Source organism: Ictidomys tridecemlineatus, chromosome 13 (assembly GCF_052094955.1).
Source record: "Ictidomys tridecemlineatus isolate mIctTri1 chromosome 13, mIctTri1.hap1, whole genome shotgun sequence".
Classification (NCBI taxonomy): Eukaryota; Metazoa; Chordata; class Mammalia; order Rodentia; family Sciuridae; genus Ictidomys; species Ictidomys tridecemlineatus.
In genome coordinates, this window is record NC_135489.1 from 16,358,550 (window position 1) to 16,384,882 (window position 26,333).

General features: G+C 35.0%; 1 protein-coding gene across 5 annotated transcripts in view; it reads right to left on the bottom strand.

Moving 5' to 3' along the window:
- Malt1 (MALT1 paracaspase) overlaps window positions 1–26,333 on the bottom strand; it is a 56,979-nt gene that overhangs the window by 17,008 nt on the left and 13,638 nt on the right. For 3 of the 5 annotated variants that reach the window (XM_078029954.1, XM_078029955.1, XM_078029958.1), the window contains 8 exons: window positions 22,597–22,718; window positions 18,594–18,753; window positions 17,809–17,987; window positions 16,185–16,281; window positions 15,427–15,459; window positions 12,786–12,812; window positions 8,210–8,242; window positions 1,565–1,768 (listed from right to left, as the gene is read on the bottom strand). In XM_078029954.1, the coding sequence (XP_077886080.1) occupies window positions 1,565–1,768; window positions 8,210–8,242; window positions 12,786–12,812; window positions 15,427–15,459; window positions 16,185–16,281; window positions 17,809–17,987; window positions 18,594–18,753; window positions 22,597–22,718 (855 nt within the window). The remainder of the gene's footprint in view (window positions 1–1,564; window positions 1,769–8,209; window positions 8,243–12,785; window positions 12,813–15,426; window positions 15,460–16,184; window positions 16,282–17,808; window positions 17,988–18,593; window positions 18,754–22,596; window positions 22,719–26,333) is intronic. The other 2 variants (XM_078029956.1, XM_078029957.1) reach the window with 1 other exon arrangement.

Below are 26,333 nucleotides of genomic sequence, written 5' to 3' on the forward strand. Positions count from 1 at the left end.
CTTGCCTGGCATGCGTGCGGCCCGGGTTCGATCCTCAGCACCACATACCAACAAAGATGTTGTGTCTGCCGAGAACTAAAAAATAAATATTAAAAAATTCTCTCTCTCTCTCTCTCTCCTCTCTCACTCTCTCTTAAAAAAAAAAAAAAAAGAGCGTGTCACTAAGATGCTTAGGGCCTCACTAAGTTGCTGAGACTGGTTTTGAACTTGCAATCCTCCTACCTCAGCCTCCTGAGCTACTGGGATTACAGGTGTATGCCACCATGCCGGCCTAAATAAGATTTTAAGACTTTTCCTCATCTCTTATACTCAGTGTGCTAAATCTTAAAAGAAATGCTTTTTGTTCTATTAAAAATTCTACTTTGAGAATTATGAGCAATTCTGCCAACTTGCCTGATTAATCAACCTAATTATAAATAAAAAATCAAAATCCATAAATTATTAAAGTAAAATTACTTGAAACATATAAAAGTAAAATTGAAACTTTTTTTTTAAAAAATTGATTGTATGCCTAGGGATAGCCCTGGAAGTGTTATTTTCCTGGCAGTCAAATGTTATTGCACAATGTCATAGTAAGCATAATTTTCAGAAATATAGTTCAGATGAGCTCAACGGCTGGCCTACTGATGTTTGAGGTTGCGCATATTAAAAAAAATAAATTGACAAATTACCACTGAAAACATATTCTGTTGCTTTAAAAATTCTTTATCAGACATGCAGTGTCTTAATATATTTAAGTAAAAGAATGGGAAAAACCATTAACATTTGAATCATATCTGTATAGGCTCTCTCTCAGTACTGGGGATTGACCAAGGGCACTTTACCACTGAGCTACATCCCTAGCCCTTATTATTTTTATTTTTAAAATCTGACATAGGGTCTTGCTATGTTGCCCAGGCTAGTCTTAAACTTGTGATCCTCCTGCCTCACCCTAAGTTGCTGAGTTTAGAGGTGGGCACCATCATGCCTGGCTATCTGGATTTTTAATTTCTAAACTGACTAGGCCAGAGTATAGCACAATGGCAGAGCACTTGCCTAGCATATGTGAGGCTATGGGTTCAATCCCCAGCATCAAAAAAGAAAAAAAGAAAAAAAAATTATATACCTGTTCACCAACATTTCCATATTAAAATCTGGTTCTCACTAAAAAACTATAAAATACCACGCAATGATTAGGAAAAAGAAGGAAAAAACCCCCATAATGTATATTCTGGTACAACCTTTCATACTTATTATTTTACATATATGAAAGTATCTTTTCCTATTTGATCACCAAGCTTTACTATATGGTAGCTCTCATAATCAATAAAAAATAAAATCACAAAAGACTGCTAATAAGTCTAATAAGAACAATATTGTTTTGATGAAATAAGAAACATAAAAGTAAAGACATTGAGCTAAAAAGTTATCAGTTATACATGGAATGAAGATCAAATTTACCTTTTTTTATAAGAAAAATAAAACTCTTCAATAATGTATTTATCTTACCTTTACCCTAATTTTCAATTCTTAACTTGTACAATGAGAATAGTAGATAATTATAAAGAGATTATAAATATCTTACCATATACTCCTTTGTCTAGAAGCAGTAAAAATTCATCCACGGCATTACGCATCTCATATTCAGTAAGATCCAATAATGAAACAACTTTGAAATCTAGCTGTCTTAGTAAGTTGGTCAATTCATACACATCCACCAAAGGAGCTTTAAGTTTGGGGTGCTCCCAGTAATTCATATTTCCTATCAAAAGAGCAACTTTGTCCTTTGCTGTAAAAAAAAAAAGGGGACGGGCATTGTAGGTTTAAAGGAGGATACACAAATTAAAACCTATGGAAATGATATCATTTTAATGTACTTTTGCTTTAAGATTGTATCATTTCATTTCAAATAAGATTTTATCATAATCTAATTTCATTTTAGTACTATTGCTTTATGTAGGAAATCAACACATGAAGGGACTTAAGAGGCTATATGAACAAACAACTGAAATTAAGTTTACAAATACTTTTGAGAACCAGGTAAAGGACATTTGTTAGCTGCAAAGAAATACAATGGTAACTAACATTAAAATACACTTTTATGGCCAGGAGCAGTGGCGCATGCCTATAATCCCAGTGGCTTGGGAGGCCAAGGTAGGAGGATCATGAATTCAAAGCCAGCCTCCGAAAAAGTGAGGTGCTAAGCAATTCAGTGTGATCCTGACTCTAAATAAAATACAAATTAGGGCTGGGAATGTGACTCAGTGATGGAGTGTCCCTGAATTCAATCCTGGTACTGCCACCCCCCCCCCGCCCCATTCTTTTATGGAATTACAACAAAATAATATTCAACTAGACTTTCAGAGCAAATTAAACAAAGAATATTTAGAATCGAGTCCCCATCAAATTAAGTCCTATTTTGCTGAGAACAGAAGAGGTAAAAACAAAAGAAATACCTAAAAAAGAGACATAAAGAAGTCTTATCAGAGCAAGTAAGGGAAAAGATCAGAGAAAAGAAGAAACTCCAGCAGGATTGTATTATTTGTTTCTGCAGTAGCTCTGTAAAGCTACTACTGTCTTCTCTTAACTTCTTTTAAAAATACTTCCTGTCTGTCATGAGGCTATTTGAGGGATATGTGAGCTCAGTGTACTGTGAGACTTTGCTAAAGAGTGGGTTCTGATAAAAATAGGCTTTTCTCTCTCTCTCTGTGTGTGTGTGTGTGTGTGTGTGTGTGTGTGTGTGTGTGTGTAAGATACCTATACCTAATGCCTTAAAAGTACCAGATAGCTTACTCAGGTGTGTGACTTGCTCTAAACAACCAGCTCAGGGCTTAAGAGACTTTACCACTACCTTTCTTTGAGGGCCTAGGGTGGGGACAAAAGGTGTAAACAATATATTATGCAGCCTGTCATATGAAAATATAGCACATTCAATGACCTATAGGACATATTTGAAAAGGATGATGACTATGCTATTAGTTTATATATTTTAAATTAATCAGTGTTATTGTAGAGTGTACACCTTCTACTTACATTAAAAGAAGTTCACTGTACAAATTGCCTTGTTATGCTGACAGCAGTCTCATACATCTTATGTTTACTACATCTCAACTGTACTGGGGCCACATTCAGTAATTGACCTACATGGCCTCAGAACATATTGCTGTCATTAAATGACACAGACTATATTTGGGAAAGAAGAGTACAGTTTAGATAATGCCAAGGTTCAACAATTTGAGAACTATATGCCTTACAATGTATGTATCAATAATAATGGCCCATAACTCTTCCAAAATTTTCCCCAATGATAGTTTTTAATAGGCAGTTCCTAAAATCCCATAGAGCATTTTCTTCAAATTAATGTTAAGAAAATTTATACAAGTAAATCCTACCTTGCCCCATCTACTTGTGAAGCAGTTCCTTGATGGCAGGAGAACTGGGGTGGATTTAGAACAGAGAAGCAGATGCTATGGTTGAAATGAGAGTTGACAAAGACTTATTCCAGAAAACTGGTTGTGGAAAGAGAAAGAAAGAGTAAAACTTTAGAGAAAGGACAGAGAAAAAAATGGTAAAATTTGAATTTGAGGAGTTAAGGGAGAAGAATAAAGAAAAAACTTCAAAACAGTAACTATACAATTTATGTTTGGGTTTTCATATAAAAAATAAATGCAAGAAATTTTTTATGAAAACATTAACTGTAAGAACCATCCACAACTTTTTGAACACAACCCATTTAGTGGAAAAAGAAACATGGGGTTAGGGGTGTAGCTCAGGGGTAGAGCTCATGTTAGCATGCATGAGGTCCTGCATTCCATCCCCAGAACTGCTACCCCCAAAAATAGGACTAAAAAAATAAACAAAACGCTAATTCATTACACAAAAGAAAAATGAAACCATTTCAGAAAGATATTTTAACTACATGATCTAGACCTATTCTGATGTTTAATGCAGTGTTCTTCAAAAATTGGTAAAGTTTTATATGATTAATTTTGTACCTAATAAGTCTAATTATTATGTTACTTATTCAAAATGAGTTAATATCCTTTAGTACCTAGAAAAGGGACTGGTACAAATTAAGTGCTATTAAATATTTGTTAAATAAAAAAATCTTTGCATATGCATCAAAAATTGAGTAACAGCATACAATCTGACTGGCTAAATATATAGTCCTTATTATTCTGATGCATTAAACTTTTTAATGACTCTCCCCCCCATGTTCTACAAACTAAGGTCCAAGTTCCTCGGTCCAACAAACAAGGCCATTCTCATTCTAGATCATGCCCATTATCTTTCCAGCTCCAGTAACAGATGATCCTCCAAGGAATCATGTATTCTTGCCCTTGTGTGGTACAGACTCACTCCTGAATTTGGGCACCCCTGTGACTTTTGCTGAGCAACATAATGTGGTGTGACACACTGCCAGTTCTGAGTCCAAGCCTTAAGAGTTCCTGACAGTGTCTACTTTTGGGATCCAGCTACCATGTAAAGAATGCAGTAGATCAGTGAGGGAGAAGGTACAGTAGGAGGGGATCTTCTATCATTCCTCACTAAAATACGTGAGCAAAGCTATCTTGGATGCTGCGGTCCTGATCACTAAGTAATTGCACACCAATGAGTGTTCCTAAAGGAAAACAGTCAAGAATCATCTTCTGAACCCAGATGAACTGCAGAATCATGAGAGAGAATAAAACTCCTGTTTTTAAAATAGTAAATTTTGGAATACTGTTATTCAGCAATAGACTACACTACCACTCTAATCTGTAAATTCCTTTCCTAGGACTCTGCCTTCCCACAGTACTGACCTGCTTATTCCCTACTCAGGTCTCATATCTCCATGCTCACCAAGCTTCATTCCTTCTGCCTCAAATACTATTCTCACTTTGTCTACTTGGGATCCTCCTATTTATCTGAAAATTCTCACCTGGGCTTTGCCTCTTAGGTAAAGCCTTCCCTGGGTTCTTCTTGGACAAATTTGATTACCATCTTCCATGAACAATTTCTGAACTATTTCTAAATTCTTTACCTATTTCTTGTATGGCATATATTACATATCTATTTGTGTTATAGCATGCATCATGTACTGCATTATTCACTTAACATCTGTGTCCCTTATTAGGATTGCAATGCCTTGAGTTCAGGAGCCAAGGCAATATTATTCTCTTACTTCACAAAGGGTAGCATAGATGAGACATTTAACATTTGGTGAATTTCATGATAAAAGCTAAGCTGATCTTTAGTTTATCTTGCTATTCTTTCAATTAGTACAGCTTGAGAAAGGACACCCAACATAAAAGAAGCTGTGGAACTCCTGGGTATATCAATACTCCTGGGTATTGATCCTCAGCTATGAAATTATATAATCCTAAACAAGTTTCATTAAACACTTAAAGAGTTTTAGCTGGCACAATGGCTCATGCCTGTAATCCCAGTGACAGGACGCTGAGGCAAGAGGATCAAAAGTTCAAGGCTTGCCTTAGCAATATAGCAAGGTCCCAAGCAACTTAGCAAGAACTTATCTCTAAATAAAAAAAAAAATATAAAGTACCTTGGGTTCAGTCTATAGTACCAACCCCCACAAACCACTTATAGCTTTAAATTATCATCTACAAAACATGAGGAAAGTGTCTACGTCTCAAGGCATAATTATACATTTCACCAAGTGAAAACACTTAGTTTACTGGTATTACACTAATATTAGTGTATTTGATATTCTACTAAACCATCTTCAACTATCAGCCGGTTACATTTGGACCTCATCATACTGTGTACTTACATACATATATAAGGATAGAATAGCCATGGCTTTGTTCAGGATACTACTCTAATAGGACTTTCTTAATAACTGAGGCTTAGGGTTCTAGAGGAAAGATAACAGACCTGCAATGCACAACAACTTACCACTATGAATGAAACAGAGCAGCTTTTTAAAAAATGCAGTAATTCCTAGTCCCTTGTCTTCTTTAGCACCAAAGGCTTTACCTTCACTGTTGCCAGTTCCACGAGCAAATCCTGAACCTTGCTGTCACCTAAGCTACTGCACCTCTGTAACCCCAAACAATGTATTTCCTCTTTGTAACCATGGTGGCCTCTTATTTGCTAACATTTTTGCCCCTATATTTTTTCTTTCAATTCAGTAAACTCTTTGTCTCCTGATCCTCATATTCTCCTGCTTTTTCTTGGTAGTACTGGTGGTTGGACCCTACTGGGGGTTGAACATGCTAGGCAAGTACTCTTTCACTGAACTACATCCCCTGCCCATCTACTAAACTTTTTAAGGCTGTCTTTACTTGTGTAGTCTTTATTCCTTGTTTAATTTCTCTAAATACTTGCTCCTCTGGATGTGCCCTGTAAACTCTACCTCAGTGCCTGGCTTGCAGAAAGGAGCAGGAAAACTAGTCCATCAGTCTTCCTTCTCTAAAAAGCTGAATTGTTACAGAGAAGTCACATAACTGATTTGTACCATTATAAATCCTAATTTTTTTTAAAATTTATTTTTTAGTTTTAAGTGGACATAATATCTTTATTTTATATTTATGCAGTGCTGAGGATGGAACTCAGTGCCTCAAGCATGCTAGGTGAGCACTCTACCACTGAGTCACAACCCCAGCCCATAAATCCTAATTTTTAAAAGTCTTAGTTTGACTCCTTCCATATTCTTGGAGATGGTAGCTTTAATTTTCTTTAGCCCCTAAATATCTGCTATTGCCCAAGTTCTATATTTAATCTTACTCTACTCTTTTTCTCAATTCTTTAAGCAGAATTATCCAGAAAGGAAAACCATCAATTGAAAAATGTCAACTTCCTCACAAATCTTTCTACATCTTTACCAATCTCTCCTTCCTGCTACATCACCCCTCTCTCTCCCACAAAATAAGGTTTCAATATTCCACTTAGAGCCAATTTCTCCTTTTTCCATCTTGGCCCAAATCCCTAATATCTCTATGAACTTACTCCATAAATTGTCTTCTCTTTGATGGAACCCTGTAACCTCTCACCTGCAGTTTCAGGAGAGCCCACCTCTCAAATGTAAAGCCTTGTATTTCTCCCATCTTTTCAAGAACATTGATTATACATCTATCCAATGAATCTTGCATTGCCATTTTCCTCAACAAACTAATTTGTTTTTGTTTTCACATGTTCACTTCTTTTTTTTTCTTTTTAAAGTTTTTAGTTGTAGATGGACACAATACCTTTATTTTATTTGTTTATTTTTATGTGGTGCCAGGGATCAAACTCAGTGCCTCATACATGCTAGGCAAGCACTCACCACTGAGCCCCAACTCCAGCCCACGTGTTCACTTCTGAATTATTCTTTATCTACATATTTTACCTACATCTGACCCGCCAGCAAAAGCTCAGTAACTGACTCATGTTAGGTGGGCGCTGTTGACATTTCACTAAAAGTAAAAATGGCTTCTTCAGTAACCAAATCCAGTGGTGAATTTTAGATATTTCCTTACCTGACTTCCATTGAAATCATTATGTTGACTGTTTTTACCCTTTTTAAAAGTTAATCTGCTAACTTTTACATGGTATGAATCTCTTGGATATTCTCCAATTTTCTTGGTTTTCTCCCTTATATTTTCTTCTCTAAGCATTCTTTAAATGTAACTGTTCAGTTATATCTTGCCCTTCATTCTCTTCTGTTCCCACTGGACAGGATGGGAAATCAAATGCCAAAATTTACTGCAATGCCTATGGCTTTTCTAATTTCTACCCCACCAAGAAGTCATGTTAAGCACTTCCTTTTTATGATCTATTTAACAGGCACATGTTTCTCTTTGATTACATATAGTGAAAAACACAGAAATTATGCCACAAAAACTGACCCCTGAAATGGAATTTGTCATCTTTTTAAAGCCTCTTTCTTTTCTAATTTCTTCTAAAAATATTAAAAATAAATGCTTGGTCCTAAATGGATTACATCTGTAATTTTAGCAACAATTTGGGAGACTAAGGCAGGAGGATTACAAGTTCAAGGCCAGCTCTGGCAAGTTAGCAAGACCCTGTCTTAAAATAAAAGTAAAAATAAAAATAAAAAAGGCTGGGAAGTGGCTCAGTGGTAGAGCACCCTGGGTTCAATCCCAGTACCAGGAAAAAAAAAAAAAAGGTCTCAACATTCAAATGTTTATAAAACCAAGTTAAAATATCTTAAATCCCTTCATGATCATCATAAAATAGAATTAAATTATGTTAATTATATTTGATTATGCACTTTAAATCTACTCACCCAAAGGCTGGTCAGTTGTTTGCTCTTTATTATCTATATAAAGATAAAGAAAGCAAAACAGATGTTATTATTTATGATACAAATATTTTCAGAGCTAAAGATGTGAGAAAAGTAATGAATGAAAACATCAGCAAAGTCATTAAAATGAAGAATATGGTAGAACAGAATTCACTAAAGGCTGGAAAGGGGAAGGGAGATAGACAATGGGCACCAAAACACAGAGGACGTGAAGGAGTTCTGTCATACTATACCCAAAGGACTTAAAAACAGAATACTACAGGGACACAGCCACATCAATATTTATAGCAGCACAATTCACAATAGCTAAACTGTAGAACCAACCTAGATGCCTTTCAGTAGATGAATGGATAAAGAAAATGTGGTACATATACACAATGGAATATTATTCAGCATTAAAAGAGAATTAAATCATGGCATTTGCAGGTAAATGGATAGAGTTGGAGAATATAATGCTAAGTAAAGTTAGCCAATCCCCAAAAAACCCAAATGCCGAATGTTTTCTCTGATTTAAGGATGCTGATTCATATTGTGGTTGGGTGGGGGTGTGGGAGAATTGGATGAACTCTGGATAGGGCAAGGGGGGAGGGAGGGGATATTTGGGTAGAAAAGGTGGAATGAGATGGACATCATTACCCTAAGTACATGTTTGAAGACGAATGATGTGACTCTACTTTGTGTACAACCAGATATATGAAAAACTGTGCTCTATATGTGTAATATAAATTGTAATGCATTCTGCTGTCATATATAACAAATTAAAAAAAAAACCCGCAACTGCAGTCTACAACACATACACATTTCGAAATGAGAGAAGCATTTGAAGGTTCCTTACACACAGGACTGATAACATTTGAGATGAAGATGCTAATTATAGCGTGATATGATCATTACACACTGTATACATGTATCAGATTACATTGTGCTCCATAAATAAGTACAAATATTATACGTCAATTAAAATATAAAGAATTTAACCCTGGGTTCAACTGCAAGCAAAACAAAACAACAAAAACAAAGAAAGACTTTAAAAGGAAAAAAAAAAGTATATCTAGTTCCTAATAACTAATTTATTTATTTTTTTATTTATTTATTTAAAGAGAGAGTGAGAGGAGAGAGAGAGAGAGAGAGAGAGAGAGAGAGAGAGAGAGAGAGAGAGAGAGAGAGAATTTTTAATATTTATTTTTTAGTTCTCGGTGGACACAACATCTTTGTTGGTATGTGGTGCTGAGGATCGAACCCGGGCCGCATGCGTGCCAGGCGAGCGTGCTACCGCTTGAGCCACATCCCCAGCCCCCCTAATAACTAATTTACTGTTTTAAAATTTTCAGATTTTTAAATTAGTGCTTTACAGTTATGCGTTATAGCTGGGTTCATCCCAACAAATTCATATATGCATGGAATTCAATTTCAAATCACGATCCCCCACTTTTCCTTTCCATCCTCCCATCCCTCCTCTGTTGTCCTTCCTCTATTCCTTTCATTCATCTATTTATATTTGATTATTTTACTTATACATAAAGGTGAAATTCACACACACACACACACACACACACACACACACACATACACACACGATTTTTAAAGAATTCATTCTGTATTACCTTCCATTTCCCATCCCTCCATTCTGCCTCTAAAATCTTCTACACTACTGATCTTCCCTTTAAGACTTTCAGATTTTTTTCTTTTTAATTTTTTAAATTTTTAAAAATTTGTTTTTATTATTAGTTGTTCAAAATATTACAAAGCTCTTGACATATCCTATTTCATACATTTGATTCAAGCAGATTATGAACTCCCATTTTTACCCCATATACAAATTGCAGATTCATATCGGTTCCACATCTACTTTTTTACATATTGCCATACTAGTGTCTGTTGTATTCTGCGCCCTTCCTATCCTCTACTATCCCCTCTCCCCTCCCCTCCCCTCTCCTCCCATCTTCTCTCTCTACCCCATCTACTGTAATTCATTTCTCTCTCTTGTTTTTTTCCCCTTTCCCCTCACTTCCTCTTATATGTAATTTTTTAAAATAAAACTATATAAGGATGAATGGAATTGGAATTAAGGTAGGGGAGTTCCTTTGATAACTGAACGACAAAACTGGGGTAATAATCCTTAATACTTTACTAGCAATAACAATCTGAAAATGGGAGTGGTGTTAAGAATAAGTACCAGCAGTAACACTGATGCTTTGGTTGGCACTGTTATAACTGCTCTCTACACAACAGATTTAATTAGACCTCACTTTACCCCATGAAGTATGTGTTATCATCAACTCCATCATACAGACAAAGAAAGAGGTTCAACTCAGTCACTTGCCCAAAGCTGTCAAGCTGGTAGTAGCAAATCTAGATTTTGACTGAAGGAGTCTCATTCTTGATCCTACACTCTTACCGTTATTCTACATAGAATGAAATCTCTCTCATCCTTGAAAGCCACCAGGAAGAGAGGGAGGGAAAGATGCAGTTCAACCCATTGTATGCCCACTTCTGTAGGGAGGGTAACTATTTACACATTTAGTAATATAAATGCTACAGGAGCCTATTACAAACACAAACTTTGCCCACGTTACTTTTATTTTTTTTGTACCAGAGATTGAAACCAGGAGTGTTTAACCACTAAGCCTCATTCCCAATCCTTATAATATTTTATTTAGAAATAAGGTCTTGCTGAGTTGCTTAGAGCCTCACTAAGTTGCTGAGGCTGGCTTTGAACTCGCAATCCTTCTGCCTCAGCTTCCTGAGCCAAGGGGATTACAGGCGTGTGCTATGGGCCAGCCATGTGTCCCTCTTTTTAAACTCAAATTCTTTGTCTCTATGAGTCTTGGGGAGTTAAGGAAGAAGAGGGGCAGGAAAATTTTAGAAGTTAGTAATGGATGTAAGCAGAAGGTTTTATGAAATAACTTCACAATGTTCATGAAAGGGCAAGAAATAATAAATTTAGGAAGAAGGATTCAATGTAGACCAAGTGAAACAACATCTGATGGTTCTCAACTGTATTCAGTTCTGAATGTTTGAAGCAAGTCTCAGGCTTCACATGAATTCGAGGATATCACAGCAAGGAAACTGATATATTTTGGTAATGGTGGGTTTTTTTTTTTTTGCTTTATCTAGGTTGCCAATAGACAATTAGCACAGCTCAAACAGCATTTAGAATGATAGATCTTTATGCACATATATATATATTTTTTTTAATTTTATTTTTAATATTTATTTTTTAGTTCTCGGCAGACACAACATCTTTGTTGGTATGTGGTGCTGAGGATCGAACCCGGGCCGCACGCACTCCAGGCGAGCGCGCTACCAGTTGAGCCACATCCCCAGCCCCAGATAGATCTTTATTAATGAAATAGAAAACTATTAATTAAATAGTTTAAACTATTAATTAAATACTTCATTTAATTTAATTAACAGCAAATAGCAAATAGGAGCTTGGGTATAGCTCAGTGGTAGAGTGCTTGCATGGCATGCACAAGGCCCTGGGTTTGATTCCTCACACTGCCAAAACCAAAAACCAAACAAACAAAAACTCCAAACAAAAAACACACAAACTAGTTATGTGTGTTAAAATAATGAGAAATAATGACTTTCTATAGACATTAGATTATATAATTCCCTTCTTAATGTATTGCTGCATGCTTTTACTTTCAAATCTATTCAGTCTCACAAATCTATCTGCACCTTTTAGAATGCTCATAAGCTATACTGACATCCTTTGCTTTACATTTTGATAGACCTTTTATCCTAGTTAAAGTCTTCCTTTATCTTGTTCAGAAATCTTTTCTGATTAAAATCAGCCTAGATTCTTAATACAGCCTGCATATTCCTGCCATCTGTCAGTCTCTTAATGGTCACTGAGAAGCCTACCTGCATAGTGCCAGCTTTCCCCATTCACACACATCTCACCTCAGGTGAAGGTGACCTACCCAGCTACTTCAGATGCATTCTGTGTCTCCAGAATGGAGAACATGGGCTAAAGTATGACCTGTTCGGAAATGTAGCCTGTCACTTTTTTTGCAGTGCTGTGAATCAAACGTAGGGCTTCAAGCATGCTAGCCATGAGTTGCACTGAGTTGCACTCCAGCCACTATCACTCTTTCAAACCTACTTCCCTTTTACCAAATTAAAGATCATCATATTACCCATTAATTCTTGTTTATGATGTAAGGAATAATTCACAATTATAAAAAATACAATAGTATTTTATGCTGCCTCAAATACTTAGTTTTCTACCATTATTTTTGTTTCACTTGCATGAAATTCAACTCCATGTAAGTAATTTCAACTATAAATTATATTCTTTCAACAAAAAATTACTATTATTACTGTATCAAGAATTATCTATGGTGTTTTTACTGTATTCAATCACTTAAAAATTTAAAACTAGGGGCTGGGGTTGTGGGTCAGCGGTAGAGCACTTGCCTAGCATGTGCAAGGCCCTGGGTTTGATCCTCAGCACAACATAAAAATAAATAAACAAAATAAAGGTATTGTGTGCAATTAAAAAATATTTAAAAAAATTTAAACTAAAACATTTTATGTTTGTACTACTCACCAGGATGCCCAAAATCATTTAGTTCATCTGAAACAGAATAAGGGAAAATGTTACTTTAAATAATCTGCCAATTTCACACAAACACACTAGAGAAGTAGTTTTTGAGTTCTTAAATTATGTCATAATGTTTTATTAGTTTAGAACTTTTCAAACTAAATGAAGAAGCCATGCAAAAACTGCATTGGAAAGAATGCTGTTGTGGACATCATTTAGGACTATTAAGCTACTGTTGCTTTCATTAAATACTGAAAATTCAAATAAATTCATTCACAATTTGTTCAAAGTTTTAGATATTCTGGCCAATTATGGGGGAGGGGAACTCACAAGAGGTCTATTTGTGGCAACTGTAAACTTCTTGAAACTAACAAAACTTTAATTTTAGAACATTATAAAATTTACAAAACTACTGAAAGATAGTGAAGAGGGTTCCTGTACTCACTGACTTAGTCCCCCCCCCTTTTTAATCATCTTAGGTTAGTATGGTGTATCTGTCATGACTGATGAGCCATTTTATATTCTTTTTTGTTCTAGGATTCCATTTAGGAAACAATTGCTCAGACATTCCTTATTTCTAATGAATGTGACAGTCTTGAGGAGAAATTGGTCACTTATTTTGTAGAATGTGCCTTTACTGGGCTTTACCTGACGTTTTCCTCCTGGTTACTCATGGTTTCTCAAAAAGTGATTATGCTTCAGGGAAGTAGAGTGATTTTAGAATTAGCCTGTACCCACTTTGAGTCATCTTACCACGGCTCAAGAACAGTTAAAATATTCCAAGCAAATGTCCATGCCAATATAGCCACTATTTCTAAAATTCTTCAAAAAATTTTATGAAGGTAAAAACTAACATTAACAATACACTGCAAATGTTATACTATTCATAAAGTGTTATGCAGAAATTTTATTATTATATGTGGCATAAATCAATCTAAGAGTGATATGAAGCAGTGCATGGGGTATGGAAAATTTCTTCTGCCTTCAATCTTAGACTACACTCATTTCCAGTAGTTATGTCAGCATATTCTTAGCAAGGCTGTTTCACATGTTTGTCATATAGTTAGGTGCTTTGGGCATATTCTGCATTCCATTGTGGGGGACCCTTCCTCTGGCCTCCTAAGTGATTGTTTAAAATCTGTACATGTGCATTACTGCTATAGTTTTAACACAGGACAGATTCCATGCCACCCAAACCCCTAGACTTCACTTATTCAACCTCTGCCCCTTGTCCTAATCAAACATTTTAACAAAATACACAAAATGAAATAGAGGACATTATATTTTGTAGGTTAAAAAAAGATATAACATGGGATACTGTTCACAATATGTATCAATTCACCAACTATAAAATATCTCATCTTTATAGGCTCTTTAGAAAAAATTGGATCTAACTTTTCATTCTGAAACTTTTGGAGCAACTTCACCACTAGACTTTCATCTCTACGTGTTCTGAATAGAGCTGTCTGAAAAAAACAAATTTTTGTATTTTTTTGCCATTGAAAAAAATTACTTGAGAAATTGTGCAGGTATAGAAGCAGCATGGCAGGGTGATAATCACATGCATCACCATGAAGCCAAATAACAGTGCTCTCTTTTTATTTATTTTCACAGTGGTCAGGTATCCAATATTAGGATGTTTAAAAGAAAATATGCAATTAGGCAAAAAGGAGTTAGAGAGATGTTTGATGAGTAAATCTTCACATGGCTCTCTCACCTAGGGTTAACAGATCATGGATTAGAACTCCCTTATGTGAGAAAATTCTTATTTATTACCATGTACCAGGATAAAAACAATAGTTACAGTATTTTAAAGTGATATGATATGAAAGACAGGAGATATGAAAGACAAGAAAACCAGAAAACATGATTTAACATTATTTTCTTACTTTATCCAAGTAGAACCCAAGATTATGTAGTAGTCTGAAGAGGCAGCAAGTGAAAAAATACTTTGCTATCCACAGACATAATTTTACAAATCAATGTGACAGCACACTAAGGGAAGGTATCTAAGTTTTAATATTTACTCTTTACTCATTACAATTTAAGTATAATGTTTGGCTAATTAAAACATATTAGAAGTTTGTGTTGAAATAGATTTTCCATTTTTTACATATTATGGTACAGGTGACTATAATCTATAGATTTGTAGCTTAGAAAATTATTGTATTATTTTCAGAATATTTACTATTTGATTAAAACATGTAATAAACAACAAATCTCCTGTTCTGAAACTTTTATAGTAACTACATTTGCATTTGGGCGGCATCTTATAAAGGCTAACACATAAAGTAATCTAAACAAATATTCATGACAATATAGCTACATATTATATAAATTTTTGTATGATAAAAATCAACATTAAGGATTAATCACAAATGTTCATTATTTAAAACAAGTTATGCAGGAGCTTTGTTATATACAACAGAAAATCAACTTAAGACTAATAATTTCAGAATTTCGGTTTAATAGCATCTGTGGCAATTCATAAAACTTCAATGACTAACATACATTATTCTTCAATCAAAATAATTTCTTAGAGCTAGTATTTTTTCCATCACTGCACTCAGTAAGCTAGAGCACTTCACCAGTCCCCAGAGCAACCAGCATGCAAAAGCCTTGGTCTTGAACCAAAGAATTATACTACCTTCAGTGCACTCCACTGCCTCATCTGTTCTTCCTTGTTTCAGAGAAAACAAATTTGAATATATTATAATTCATGATCTTATGAAGGGCAGCCATCAAGCAAAGAGATAAATAGCACAAAAACATGTGGGCACACCAACCCATGCATCACCATCATCTTCTACTAACAACAGGATCACACACATAGTAAGCTTCAATAGCATAAACTCCCCAATTAAGCTGTTCATAGTGGGGATTGTTAAGTAATAATTATGTTTTCCTTTATGAGTCTGTGATGTTTACTTTTTAAAATGTTTTATTAAAAATCTTTTTCTGGGCTGGGGTTGTGGCTAAGACGTAGAGCGCTTGCCTAGCATGCGTGAGGCATTGGGTTTGATCCTCAGTAACACATAAAGTAAAATAAAGACCTTACACCTAGAACTAAAAAGTAAGTATTTAAAAAAATCTTTTTCTATCAAATCAAGTTTTTTTTTGTACGTAAAGCTTTAAAGAATATGTTTTTTTGCCATGAATGTTTAAAATAAACTAAAACATTTCAAGAAAATTAAAATTACCTAAATGGCTTTTGTTTGGATTCATTTTGCTTTTTGTATGTGACTCTAGATATGAGTTTAGTGTGCATTCTCTCAAATTCTATATAAACAATATAACTCCTGACATCAAACACACTGTTAAATAGTATGGGGTTAAAATGTAGAATTTCTTTTGCATAAATGTTTCAGTTTATATAGCTTATATTATATGAGTAATACAGCTTACCTATGATGACTTCTACCTTCTTGCTATCCTGACTGTCTCGATCATTATAAACATGACACCAGTAGGTTCCTTGATGTTCTAAATCCACATAGGGCACCTGTATCAATATTAGAACACATACACATTTCACCTTAAAGTTTTAATTTAAATTGGCTTGGAGAAAAGTCATCTTATACTAACAAAAATTTCTAAAACATTTCAGAAAGCTTTAAACGTTCTTAGATTATTTCCATTTACTAGGCTAAATAGTAGCAAGGAAATAATATGATTTAAATAGTGGTGAGTTTGGCATAATACTATTTGGAACTTTATACAGACGCCAGGATTAAATTCTAATTTAAGAACCAATTAATTTAATTTATTTTTATTTTTTCAAAACAGAAAATAAATATTTTAATGTATTGTTACATTCATTTCCATTATAATATATTTATGGAACTTATACCAATACCATTTTTAATTGGCTATTCTTTCTATTTACATGTAGTTATTTACCTCTTAGAGGTTAGCAAATTTAGGAATAATTATTAAAATAATAATTTACTTACATATTGGTTTTCCCCAAGTGCAGGATTAAATATTAGATACTAAATTTATAACCACATTTGTCAACACTTTATATTTTACCTTCTTATACTAACATTAGGAGGAAATCCTTGATTTTACAATGTAATGTTAGAATGTGCAAGTATTAAAAGTTCATTTGAGTAAAACTGAACCTCAAGTCATTATATGTCATAATAACCAAGGTACATAATTTTACATAGTTTTGTAACTGCAATATTATTATATACATAAATGTCCTAAGTAAGTCTTAATTTGGCTTATGATATCAATTAGCTAAAAAATTATTAATTAGCAAAATAAAGCTTTCTTTGAGAAAGTTATCTTATTTAAGTTAAATACATTTTAGTACTGTATGTAAAGTTTTAATATTTGGTAAGGAAAACTTATTCTTATCATCCCTTCTTTTAATTTATTCTACATACATTTTTGGTAATATCTTCTATTTCCTATTACAGGGAGAATATTGCCCTGGGTTATACAGTACAGTGGGTTATAATTATTTATGTAACTTTTATCAATTAATTAAACTTAACTTTCATGATATCCTTTTATTTATCTATAAAATAAGGGCAATGAAATAATATATTACCCCTAAGATCTCTTCCAGTTCTAAAATATAATAGTAAAGAGCAGATTATATAAATTTGTACATTTATAAAAATGTACCTCTTAAAATGATTTCAAAATAGCCTTGTAAAATATGAATTTCTATGTTGCAAAACTGTCAACCACAATTTACTTTCTTACTCAGTTCTAAAATATACTTACTTTATCAAGTTTCCTTAGAATATGTTGAAATAATGTCAAAACCAAGATGTTATATTTGAGCATTATAAACACTGTTGGTAATAATTATATAATTTTTTGGTTAACATAGATACAGCCCTCATTATGAAATGAAATAAAGTCAGCAGAACCAATTAATTTTAAATCAAAAGGGACTTGAAATAAAAATATTGAAAACATTCAAGCACCTTGAAGAATAGGAGTTTTAGTGTTCACTTTTCATTTTAATTCTACCATTTATTTCCTCAAACCCCCCAAATCAACTACCTACCATGTATAGCTTTTTTGTCTCATGTGGTAATGGCGATTCATTTTTGAACCACTGGTAGTGAGGAATAGGGCTTCCAATAGCAACACACTGTAAAACCAATGTGCTGCCTAGCATTAGCTTTTGGGACTTTGGTTCAACACAAATTTGCAACCTGGATTCAGACAAGCTATCCGGACTTCCTTAAATTAAAAGAAAAAAATCTCTAGGTTAAAAATAAAAAAACACATTTTTTCCTATAATTAAAAAAAATACATAGGTCTAAGCTCACTATTCAGTTTTTACAATCTTTAAAAACATTTGCCAAATTAAGTTTCACAAAACTGTAGTATTATCAGAAACATTAAGAGATGTTCTGAGGATAAGCAAGTGCTATGACAAGTAAGTTTAGAAAATTCTGAATTAAGCAAAGTTAACAGGCAGGTAATGGGGAGAAAATAAGCTTGAGATGGAGATGCTGTGCATGAAGGCAGAGTAATAGGTAATGGAAACTGCAGGGTAGAGGAGCTCAGCAACAGGGACCAGACTGAGAAGATTCTGTGTTATCTTAGAAGATGGCGTGAGAATGCAAGTGTGCATATGCACAAACACGGACACACACACACACACACATACACACATGAAAGATGATTAAACCACATGGGGTCAAATCTTAGTGACTAGTGACAATGTATTAGACAAAGTATGTATGTGAGCTTTTCTTACTATTTTGACACTTTGAAGTTCTTTTAAAGTAAAAAGAGTTAAGGCAATTCATCAATCAATATTAAACTTCTTTTGTCACTTACTCCGGAAGCTTTCTGTTACTTCTGTCACATCACAAACATCCAGCTGTGACCACTGGCTGAATTCAAAGGTAAGATTATTATTAACACGACAGACATAAAAGCCTGCATCTTTTACATGCACAGTGTTAAAAATAAGTTCTGATGCATTTCCATATGGAATCTGTGAAGGAATAAAGGAATATAAGTGTATATTCATCAAAAAGGCATCTTAAAATATATGACATAATTCATGATATAAATTTGGTAATTTTCCCCCTCCAAGTTCTGAAATATTAAAAAAAAACAAATAATAGCATTTGGACTTATTTAGGACTTGAGTTAATAGAAATCAAGAGCCTTTTTTAAAAAAAATCATTAAAAGGAGTGAGATGTCCTCCAAATATCTTCCTGAAACTAATAGAAAAGCTGCTCTGCTATAAAAACAGTTAAAATGTTCAGTACTGAAAGGATTTGCAACTGCAACCTTTGTAAGTTAAGTAGCATATAACATGATAAATATCACTACAGTGTGGAGAAAACACAATTAGACCTGGCTATAACTTTCAGTTCAGACCAAATGAGCTGTGAATACATGGACACATTATTTCACCTCATCTACAAAATTCTGTAAGAGGATAATCTTCTTTAACAAACCATATCCAGCTGGGCAGAAAAGGGTTATGGAAAGCATGTAAGTTTTGGGAGGGATGGCCATCCTGGGTCTCCTGAGTTCTTCTGCCTGGGCTCTGTCAATGTATTAAGGTTTCTTTCACCTTTGCTGCTCCCAGCAATTCATCAACTCCACCCAACTTGGGCACACTGCCAAGGGGCTTCCTCAAGTGCAGCCTCATTGTATTACAGCAGCCCCTTGCAAGGTTATTTCAAGGAGACTGCAACTCTTCCTTTCCATATTCCAACCAACTCAATTCTCAGTACAAGAGCAAGAGCATTTCACTGAAAATGGAACTACTGGGATGAGAGGCTGTACTTAGCATGGCCTGACAATCCTTTTATGTTACCCTGCTAAGCCTGCTTTCCCATTAGATGATTCAGTAAACTTTCAAATCTCTTGCAATCCTACTTCTCTTAGGCATTGAATACAGAGAGAAATTCTTTCCTCTTGCTGCCACTGAATCACAAACCCACCTATCAGTGCCCATGCCTATTTATAACTGCCCTCTTCCTTCCTGTTCAGATGGAAGATGCATCTTTCTAACAAAGACTGCTTGGGCTAAAGACCTGTGAAGACCCACTTGGCACCTCAAGTGTTGGTGTGAAGATTGTATTAAATGAAAGACATCTGGGATTAAACAGAAACAGAAAAAAGTCTTCTCATATGTCCCTTTTCTGACCAAAAGAAGAAAATTCTGGGAAATGAGGCTGCCATAAATTCCCTCCTAGGGTAACTTCTGCTCCTTGGAAGGTGACCAGAGTAAACCTACTATAAATCCCCTCTCCAGTTTTATGGCTATGAAGAACAGGAAAAGACTCAGCACCACTCAAAGATTATTACAAACTTTCCTACTCCCCTTATTCTTCTAGAAATTCTTTGTTATTTTTCCACAGAAGTTTCTATGCAACTTAGGTATTTAACCAGTTAGCAAGTAACTTCTTTGTAGATTCCTGCATACATATGAATAACCTCCTTCTCTTGCTAGTTGCAGGTTCCCATAAATGGAGGCAGAGCAAACACTTTATTTTCCCAAAAATCCCATCCCCTCTGATTTTGCTCCTGCAATGCATCTATTTCTCCCACTTACTCTATCACTCTCCCAAACACACTCTACCTTAAGTCAAAAAACAAACCTGCCTTGACTCCACCTGCCTCCTCCAGGAAGTACTGAAGAAGCTGGTCACCCTTTCTTCTTGAAATTCTTTATTTTTTATTTTTCTTGGTTTCTTTACTGGTTCATCCTTTAATACTGAACTCTCAATGTTATCTATCTCACCAGATATCCAAACTGCCTAGCTGATTCACTTGGATGTATAATAGACATTTCAAATTTAACATGTCTAAAGTCAAATCCTTGATGTTTCTCCTTAAATCTATTGCAGTCTTCTCAACACCTCAGCATAAATATGTCCCAGATGCTCAAGTGGAAAACCTAGTCACCATCCTCTACCTTTCTTCTTTCTTCCTCATGTTCCACATCCTAGCTATCAGCTGACCAACTCTATCCAAAATACAAGCTGAAATACCCTGGGATCCATCTCTACTGCTTTACCCAACTCCATACTAGGGTTATTTCTTTTCCAGCACAGTCAGTAGATCCCTGGTCTTCTTGATGTTCTCTGTTTCCTTCAAATGTTTTTGTGTTAAAAACATAAATCCTCCCATACTACTTATCTTGCTTAAAACCTTTTGTGGCTTCTCACTTCTCACTTTATGCTTATTTTCTTACCACATGCTTATTTTCTCCTAGCTCTGAACTCAAAGAAATGATCACATTTGCTTACCATCCCCTCCCCCCGAAATAGGCAGGGACCTTGCATTTCACTGCTCCATTGTCATGCCTTCGAATGTGACCTGGCACAAAATAGGTGCTCCACAAATACCTAAGTGGATATCTCCTAAAATAGACCGAGGAACATAAGAGTGGTCTGGTAAAACTTGTTAGAATTTTCAAATCCACTACAGGGCTGAGGATGTAGCTCAGCAGTAGAGCATTTGCTTAGCACATATGAGGTCCTTGGTTTCATCCCAACAGGACACACAAAAAAGTCTTTTCTAAAATCCACTTTAGCTCTTCATATCTAAGATGTACTCCACAACCATTACATTTACACCTTTCTCCAATTAGGAAAAACCTTAAAACTGTAGGCTTAATGCAGTAGGGTTTTTCTATTACTTATCTTGCAAAGGTGTTTATTCAAATAAAAGCAACTTTGCAATAGAAAAAAAATGGTAAAAATACCTTTCACTACTATGTTCCAACAGCCAAGGCACATATTTAATTCTTATAACTCCTGATGGTAGGAGTTCATGTGGTGAATAACAGTAGTCAGGATTCCAACCCACAGACCTGTCTAGCTCCAAAACCTACATGTAATCTTTTTACTACATGTAATCTTTTTACTACATTCCATAGTTGCTCTACTTTACCTATGAAGGGATGGAAATTAAAAAAAATGATATAAAACCACAAACTTTTTCTATGGTTTACGGTGATTCCATGTAAGCAAAGATCATAATCTTATGGCTCTTTTACTTGGTTACAGATTTGCAAATGGAGCCTTGGCATCAAGTTTTAAGGATGTTGAATTTACTGTGACGAACAGGTTGAAAAGAAAATGCATGGAGTTTCAAGGTGTAATGTTGGAGAAAAGTGGGTGAAGGATATATATGGGACAACTAGACAGAAATCCCTAATGGCAGGGTGGCTCAAAAAATTTCAAGAAAAGATAATTCTAATATGTGATTTTAAATTACTTATTGAGAGGTACAGGCATCTAATCCTTCTACAAGTAGAATAAATGCCCCACTCTGTGAACCTTAATTTTACTTAAGAATGGATAGGACCAGGGGTATGGCTCAGTGACAGAGTGCTTGCCCAGCATGTGCAACGACCTGGGTTCAATTCCCAGCAAAAAAAGAAGGTCTATATCTTCTAAAATAACATAGTTGTGTAGAATTCTTCAAATAATAACATTGCATTAGCTTTGCATCTAGCCTTCAAAGACTTTTAGCTAAGAATTGTGGTTGAAATATAATCTGTTGTAAAGAAATTGGAAGATATGTTAAAATGTACCAGTGATGGTTCCTATTTGCTAACACTGTTGCCCTGAGTAATCCCTATTTCCCACGATTTTTAGAGTGGAAAACTGATTTCATTATTGTTTACATTGTTTTGGCAATTTTAGAATTATGTTACCATAATAACGATTTTTGAATACTTCATTAATAATATTAACAAATTCTATCAGACTCTTAGCCAAATTCCTAAAATTGCAGTTAGGACAAAAATATTAATTAATTTTCAATATTTTTCTCTTCTTGAAGAAATTAAAACACTTAAAAAATTACCTCTTTATTCATTTTGAACCATTGGTATTGTACAAAAGGATGTCCAGTTGCCCGGCAACACAGTTTCACAAACTGTCCAGCCAAGACTGCCTTTGATTCTGGGTTTACAGTGATCTTTAATCCTTAAGAAAAAAAAAAAAAGTTGTATAAATAAAATCACAAAAGATGGGTTCTCCTTGTATATGTCTGAAACCCAAAAAGGAAATATTTTGAAAATAACCTGTCATAAATGTGTTTATTCAAATAAAATTAACTTGCTTCTATATTAGTTTATGAGGTTGTGAGCTGTAGGCTTTGTAGAATCTTGAGGAAAGAAACTTACCTGCAAAAGACATTGATTTAATCTACTTCTCATGACTGGAGGAGAATTACATTTCTTCAATTCTTAGACATGTTTTCCCTACATTCTAATACTTCTGAAATCAGGATGCACTTCACAGCAGACGCTTGCCAGGCAACAGTATACTGTAGTTCTCAGGGACTGTTCATGCAAATACCTGGTCCAAAATGCTCACAGGGCTGGGATTTCAACTGAGTTAGGTGCACTATTAGTAAAATAAGAATTAAATTTAAATGTCTGCTGTGGGGTCTCAATGTGTCACCTAAAATTCGTGTGGTGGAAATAGTCCTCCAGACAACAGTGTTGGGAGGAGGGCCAATGGGAGGGGTTTAGATCATGTGGGCTCCATCCTCATGAATGGATTACTACACTATAAAAAGAGCTCTCAGGAGTGAGTTCACTCTCTTGCTTTTCTGCTATGTAAAGACACAATAGCCACGCTTGCCAGTCTACCTTGTGTCATGTGAAGCTAAAGCAAGAAGGCCCTCATCACATATCCATGCCTTGATCTTAAACTTTCAGCCTCTAGAAATGGAAAAGTAAACTTTGTTCTTTAGAAATTACCCAGTCTGGCTGGGTGTGGTGGCACATGGCTGTAATCTCAGTGCTCAGGAGGCTAAGGTAGGTGGATCACTAGTTTGAGGTCAGTCTCAGCAACTCAACAAGGCCCTAAGCAACTTAGTGAGAATTTGTCTCAAAATAAAAAATAAAAAATGCTGGGGATGTGGCTCAGTGATTAAGCATCCCTGGGTTCAATCCTGGGTTAAAAAAAAAAAAAAGGGAAAAGTAATTTCCCAGTCTGTGGCATTCTATTTAGTAGAACAAAGCAGATTAAGTAAGATGATAGCATAAAAATGTCATGAAATGATCATATTATGACTTAGCACTGATATGAAACCTAAGCTTTGGGGTAATCTATTTGCAGCAATAGATAACTGACATTACAAAAACCTCCAAAGTTAGGAAGTTTTATATTTGCCAAGATTATAATCCATAAAACTTGGTTAAATAGATTACAACAGACACTAGTATGGCAATATGTAAATCAATGGAAGTGTAACTGATGTGATCCTGCAATCTGTATACGGGGTAAAAATGGGAGTTCATACCCACTTGTATCAAAGTGTGAAATATGATATATCAAGAACAATGTAATGTTTTGAACAACCAACAATAAAAAAAAAAGAAAAAAAAAACTTGGTTAACTTATTTTCAGGAAGAAGAAAAGATCGTTAAAACTTCCTGATCCTACTTGTTTTCTCACTTATCCTGAATGTGATCTCAAAACTGTTTTTTTCCCTCTACAACCCACTAATCCAAAGTAACAAAACAAGATTACAAGTAGTGAGGAGATTAGAAATAATAGCAATCTTAATATGTCAGAGGTACTAAGCTTTTATAAAAAAAACTGCTTAAAAGTAAAATGTGAAACCATACCAGAAAGATACCAAATAAAAACAAAACCTGAGTAAATATTTATTGCATACCTAGTACAATTGATGATCTGGAGAAATCCTAGACAGTCTTTAGCAAATTAGTACAATTTCTCAAAAAAAAAAAATTAAAGCTCTTGACAGGGAAGAGACTTCAGTTTCATTAATCATTTATATTGAGGATGAGATGAATGAAGTTCAGAATTTTTCTGAAATCTGTGAAACATATTGGTGGGAAAGTCACAAAACTATATTTTATTTATTTATTTATTTTTTAATATATTTATTTCAGCTTTCGGTGGACACAACATCTTTGTTTGTATGTGGTGCTGAGGATCGAACCTGGGCCACACGCATGCCAGGCGAGCGCGCTACTGCTTGAGCCATGTTCCCAGCCCCAACAAAACTATATTTTAATGTCTCCACATTTATCATTATCTACTTGGGAAGTCTTACAGCACAATTTTAAAATGTGGATATTCTGATTTTCCAGGTTTAGGTATGATAAGAAGGGGAGACAGTTGCAACAATGATGAAAAGAAAAAAAATAAATCTGAAAAATACAGCTTTGATTAAACTGGCTTTAAATGTGGATGGCCTCAGTACCTCCAGACACAATCAGACTGCCCCTCCAGTTCCTGCAGGTTTCCAACGGGAAAGGTTGCAGCCTACCATCATCTGACCAGTTACTCAGGATTAAAACTTGGAGCAGTCATCCTTGAATGCCTCCTCCTCATTCGTCATTCTGCACTTGCAATCTGTATGCAAGCCCTGCCCATTAAGCTTTTCCATGTCTCACCATCTTTCAGTACCCCAATCTTTTTTTTTTTTTTGTACCAGGGGTTGAACCTAGGGGCTCTTAACCTCTGAGCCACATCCTTTTTTCTATTTTATTTAGAGACAGGGTCTTGCTGAGTTGCTTAGGACCTTGATAAGTTGCTAAAGCTGGCATAAAAAGTACCTCCTCCTACCTCAGCCTCGAAAACCGCTAGGATTAAAGGCGTGTCCACCACACCTGGCTCAAGTGCCTCAATCTTAATCCAAGTTGCTGTTAGCTATGGAGCGATAATAAGCCTGTTCACTTATTTCCTTACTTCCAACCAACAGTCCAAATATCTATTAAAACATAAATTAATTCAAAATCACTCCTGTAATTAAAACCCTCGAGTGCCCTCCCACTATACTTGGAATAAAATTCCAACTCCTTACCACAGTTCACAAAGCCCCACATGAGCTTTTCTCAATCATTCAGGTCTCTTACTAAAATGTTAGCAGCTTCTCTGGGAAACATCTCTGAATTAGCTACTTTTCCACCCCAAGTTCCCTATTACCTGAAATACCCTTTCTTGCTGCCTGTCTAACCTATTAAAATAAAAACTCTGTGAGAGCAAGGACCATGTTTGTCTTAATCACCAGTTTACTCCACACCTAGAGTAGTGCAGCACCTGTCAAACATAGTGGTACAGTGGGGTTCAACATGCAGTTGTTAAGTGAATGTGCAGAATAATAAAAATTATTGTAGCAGTAATTTACTGGCTGTTTAATATGCACCAGCATTTTTATCATTATCCTCCAAAATAACTATAAAATGTAGATATGAATTATATCTATGTTGCAATAAAAGAAGTAATTTGCAGAAGATCACACAAATTATCTCTTTTTTCCTTGTAAAAAAAGGCAGAACCAGGATGTGAATCTGTACTTTTTCCAGTGATTGTCAATGTATTCTCCACAGTAATCTCATCTTTGCCCCAATAAGCCTTTCCAACTGAGGACAGTGTCAGACAAAGCAACTCTGTACCATAATACTGCTTACAAATTTACCATGGCATGTATTCTCTGTAATTATATAAAAAGACAAGAGACAATAACTACAGAAATTAAAAGGCTTTCTTCCTAGAGAGTCTTACAATGGAATGAATGACTTTACTGGAAGAGAATCACATGGCATAGATGTTCTAAAG